The sequence below is a fragment of the Limulus polyphemus genome, unplaced genomic scaffold (assembly GCF_000517525.1).
Source record: "Limulus polyphemus unplaced genomic scaffold, Limulus_polyphemus-2.1.2 Scaffold4338, whole genome shotgun sequence".
In the NCBI taxonomy this organism is placed as follows: domain Eukaryota; kingdom Metazoa; phylum Arthropoda; class Merostomata; order Xiphosura; family Limulidae; genus Limulus; species Limulus polyphemus.
The window spans coordinates 57,960-62,398 of NW_013669948.1; the positions used below are offsets into that span (position 1 = coordinate 57,960).

At 34.9% G+C, this 4,439-nt stretch overlaps 1 protein-coding gene across 1 annotated transcript; it reads left to right on the forward strand.

The window, feature by feature from the left end:
• Positions 1-1,250: 1,250 nt before the first annotated feature.
• On the forward strand, positions 1,251-4,067 carry LOC111088746 (protein C-ets-1-like). The gene is made up of 3 exons (XM_022399626.1): positions 1,251-1,294; positions 1,924-2,138; positions 3,606-4,067. The coding sequence occupies exons 2-3, from the start codon at positions 1,940-1,942 to the stop codon at positions 3,818-3,820; spliced, it is 414 nt and encodes a 137-aa protein (XP_022255334.1). The 5' UTR covers positions 1,251-1,294; positions 1,924-1,939; the 3' UTR covers positions 3,821-4,067.
• Positions 4,068-4,439: the final 372 nt, after the last annotated feature.

A 4,439-nucleotide genomic window follows, 5' to 3' on the forward strand; every position in this document is an offset into this window, starting at 1 on the left:
CTCTGTTATCTGTCGATAATTACAGGCATTTGTTGAACACTAATAGCCTTCACAGTTAGTTTTCTAGCTACAAACCACGCTACTAGACTACACATTACTATAATTTGTCGGGACAAACCACGCTACTAGACTACACATTGCTATAATTTGTCGGGACAAACTACGCTACTAGACTACACATTACTATAATTTGTCGGAACAAACCACGCTACTAGACTACACATTGCTATAATTTGTCGGGACAAACCACGCTACTAGACTACACATTGCTATAATTTGTCGGAACAAACCACGCTACTAGACTACACATTGCTATAATTTGACGGGACAAACCACGCTACTAGACTACAGATTATTATAATTTGTCGGAACAAACCACGCTACTAGACTACACATTGCTATAATTTGACGGGACAAACCACGCTACTAGACTACACATTGCTATAATTGTCGGGACAAACAACGCTACTAGACTACAGATTATTATAATTTGTCGGAACAAACCACGCTACTAGACTACACATTGCTATAATTTGACGGGACAGACCACGCTACTAGACTACATATTACTATAATTTGTCGGGACAAACCACGCTACTAGACTACACATTGCTATAATTTGTCGAGACAAACCACGCTACTAGACTACACATTGCTATAATTTGTCGGGACAAACCACGTTACTAGACTACACATTGCTATAATTTGTCGGGACAAACCACGCTACTAGACTACACATTGCTATAATTTGACGGGACAAACCACGCTACTAGACTACATATTACTATAATTTGTCGGGACAAACCACGCTACTAGACTACACATTGCTATAATTTGTCGGGACAAACCACGCTACTAGACTACACACTGCTATAATTTGAATCGCGATCAACAGTTTTTGTTATATTTAAATACTGATTCAATCGTATTTTATACTGAGATATTGGTGACTGCCAGCTATTTACACAGATACAAAAACTACTCGTGCGGGTTACACGTGCAAGCAGGTGTTCGGCGCGTGCTTAGTTTTATCTTGCTTTTACTTCAAGCACACGTTCCAATGAGTCAGCTTCTTGGGGGCCACCTTTAACTTTAAAAAGAGAGAGAGAGAAAGCAAGTTATAGGGGTCGCATGGAATCTATGTGTAGGCAGGTGTTGTCTGCTGTGAGGGCTCCAAACAGCTGCCTCTTATTTTTTCTTGCACATCGATCTGAAGCATTGCTGGACTTCGCGTGTCAGACGTACAGATTTCAGCAAACAAGGCGAGCGGTTTCTACGGGTTCTCTCTATCCAAGTAGGTTATACTGGTCGGTAACGTTGAATGACGTGTTGAGTTTATGTACTAGACAGTTGATAAGTTTTAAAAAGTTACAATAGCTGTCAATGAAATAACGTGTTTTCCACCAACCTTGTAGTTTTGTTAGTGTTAATAGCGTTAAATATATTAGAATGTGAAAACATGCTTAGAAATACTTTAACGGAAAAACAAATAGTTACTTACATAACCTTTAAAATATATGAACCATTGGACGTGGGACACGTATTTTGTTCGTATTTAGACAAATCGTACTTTCTCCTATTCCGTGTTTGAGCACTGTCCCGATATTTTTTGTCGTCGCTGTTACTGGTTTATTAGTTTGTGTTTGATATAAAGACATTTAAACAATGCGTTATGTGTAATTCAACAAAATTCTGAAGTTTGATGATGGTATATTTACTTGTGTTTATAAGTTTTTCGTTATTAATATTGTCGAGTAAGTTTGGTGGGGGTAATGAATATAAAGAAAAGATAAACTATTAAATATCAATTTTTTTACTTGCTTGGTTTGTTTTAACTGTTAAAACATCTATGAATGTTAAACTATTACGAATATTTATTATCATTAAGTATACAAAACTCAACATTCGTTGTTATCTATGCAGGTCTGACAGTCTGATAATGTATCCTTCCGCGCTAATACCAGAGTCCCCAGCCTGTCCGTGCCACGGTGTTTCCGTACTCACTGTTCTTCCACTTACCGATTCTCGTGGTAACAAATTCAATGACTCTTGGTCGGATGAGAAGAGTAACTTTCGGTTGTCAAGGGAATCATCTCCTGCGGTTACCAAAGGAACAAGTCAGCCACCTCTTCCAAGAGGTAATTATTATTTAAAGTGACTTCATTTACAAATGTTAGACAGAAGAATTTTTAAAATAAACGTTTTTAGTTTTTCGAAGTGTCGAGGCTATTTTCACAACAATTTAAAACTACAGATGTTGTGCTTCAAAAACTATAAATATTTTTGTTAGGATACTTTTTGTTAATTTATTTCATATGATGACAAATATACTTTAACTAGACATATTAAGATAGCTAACTAGACTGTAATAGTAATCTTAAGGAGATTTACTTAAAGTGTTTACTTAACAAAGAAGATATTTTATACAATTGTTTTCCTTTTTCTAGCGATGGAAAATAACATTATGGCTGAGTGAAATCATCTTAATATTAAAACACACTTTTATTGGGTTTCGTCAAAAATAAATAGTTGTAAGTAATAAATTATTTCCCATCTAAGCCAGTCACTAGCTTCCAAGGAAATATATTGTTTTATGTATAGGTACCAATCACTAGCTTCCATGGGAACATATTGTTTTATCTATAGGTTCCAGTCACTAGCTTCCATGGGAACATATTGTTTTATGTAACTAGGTACCAGTCACTAGTTTCCATGGGAACATATTGTTTTATGTAACTAGGTACCAGTCACTAGTTTCCATGGGAACATATTGTTTTATCTATAGGTTCCAGTCAGTAGTTTTCTTGGAAACATATTGTTTTATGTATAGGTACCATTCAGTAGTTTCCATGGGAACATATTGTTTTATGTATAGGTTCCAGTCAGTATTATTCTTGGGAACATATTATTTTATGTATAGGTACCAGCCAGTAGTTTCCATGGGAACAAACTGTTTTATCTATAGGTACCAGTCAGTAGTTTCCATGGGAACATACTGTTTTATCTATAAGTACCAGTCAGTAGTTTCCATGGGAACATATTGTTTTATGTAACTAGGTACCAATCACTAGTTTCCATGGGAACATACTGTTTTATGTAACTAGGTACCAGTCACTAGTTTCCATGGGAACATATTGTTTTATCTATAGGTTCCAGTCAGTAGTTTTCTTGGGAACATAGTTTGTTCCCATGGAAACTACTGGCTGGTACCTATACATAAAAGAATGTATTCGCATGGAAACTACTGACTAGTACCTATAGATAAAACAGTATGTTCCCATGGAAATTACTGACTGGTACCTATACGTAAAACAATGTTTTATCTATAGGTACCAGTCAGTAGTTTCCATGGGAACATATTGTTTTATCTATAGGTTCCAGTCAGTAGTTTTCTTGGGAACATATTGTTTTATGTATAGGTACCAGTCAGTAGTTTCCATGGGAACATATTGTTTTATGTATAGGTACCAGTCAGTAGTTTCCATGGGAACATATTGTTTTATGTATAGGTACCAGTCAGTAGTTTCCATGAGAACATGTTGTTTTATGTAAAGGTAAAATTCTTGAAATGTTTTGCTACATCCTGCTTGTTTGATTATTTGTAGATCCGCGGCAGTGGACACGTGACCACGTAGCCTCGTGGCTGAAACACATGTCATCATGTCATCGTTTACCTTCGGTAAAATTAGAACGTTTCCTTATGAATGGGAAAGCCTTATGCTTGATGAACATGGAAATGTTTGTTCAGCGTGTTCCGCTCGGAGGCAAACTATTGTACAAGGATTTCCAACTGAGGCTGACTAGTGTGCTCTATAGCTAATGGACAGCTGGCATGAAAAACATCGACATAGATTATATATTAAACGTCTTTGTAAAACTAGTCAAACTCGTATATCCCTACAATAACACGTAATAATAACTGTTTATATTTATTTCTTCTCACACTTGAAATATGTAAAATTAGCTTTGGTGTTATATTACGGGTGTCTTTGACAAGCTCAAACACACAATAATGTAGATTTTTTCTATTTTTCATTGTTATATATGTAACACAAGCATCAGAAAATATTTTCTTTATGGATCATCACATTAATTAATTTTTTTTTACTTTGTAGTATTGTGTTGTTTTGGTAATTTCTAAAGATACTGACCGATTCGAGAAAACTTATAGAATGTGTATAACGTTTTTTGTTCATTCTTATTGTTTATTATCTTCGTATATTCGTGAATAAAAGTTGTTATTCTTGAAAAATAATAAAATGTATTTTTTTTTTTTGTAGTTTAACTGTGGGAATTGTGATTAATAATAATTCCGATAGATGACGCTGAATGTTTAATGTCAAAGAGTAGGCTGAAAATATCTGCATGCTTGAAAATGTGAAAATATCAAGCTAATTATATTTGCTCATAGGTTTTTTAAAATTTCTAACAAGACTGCG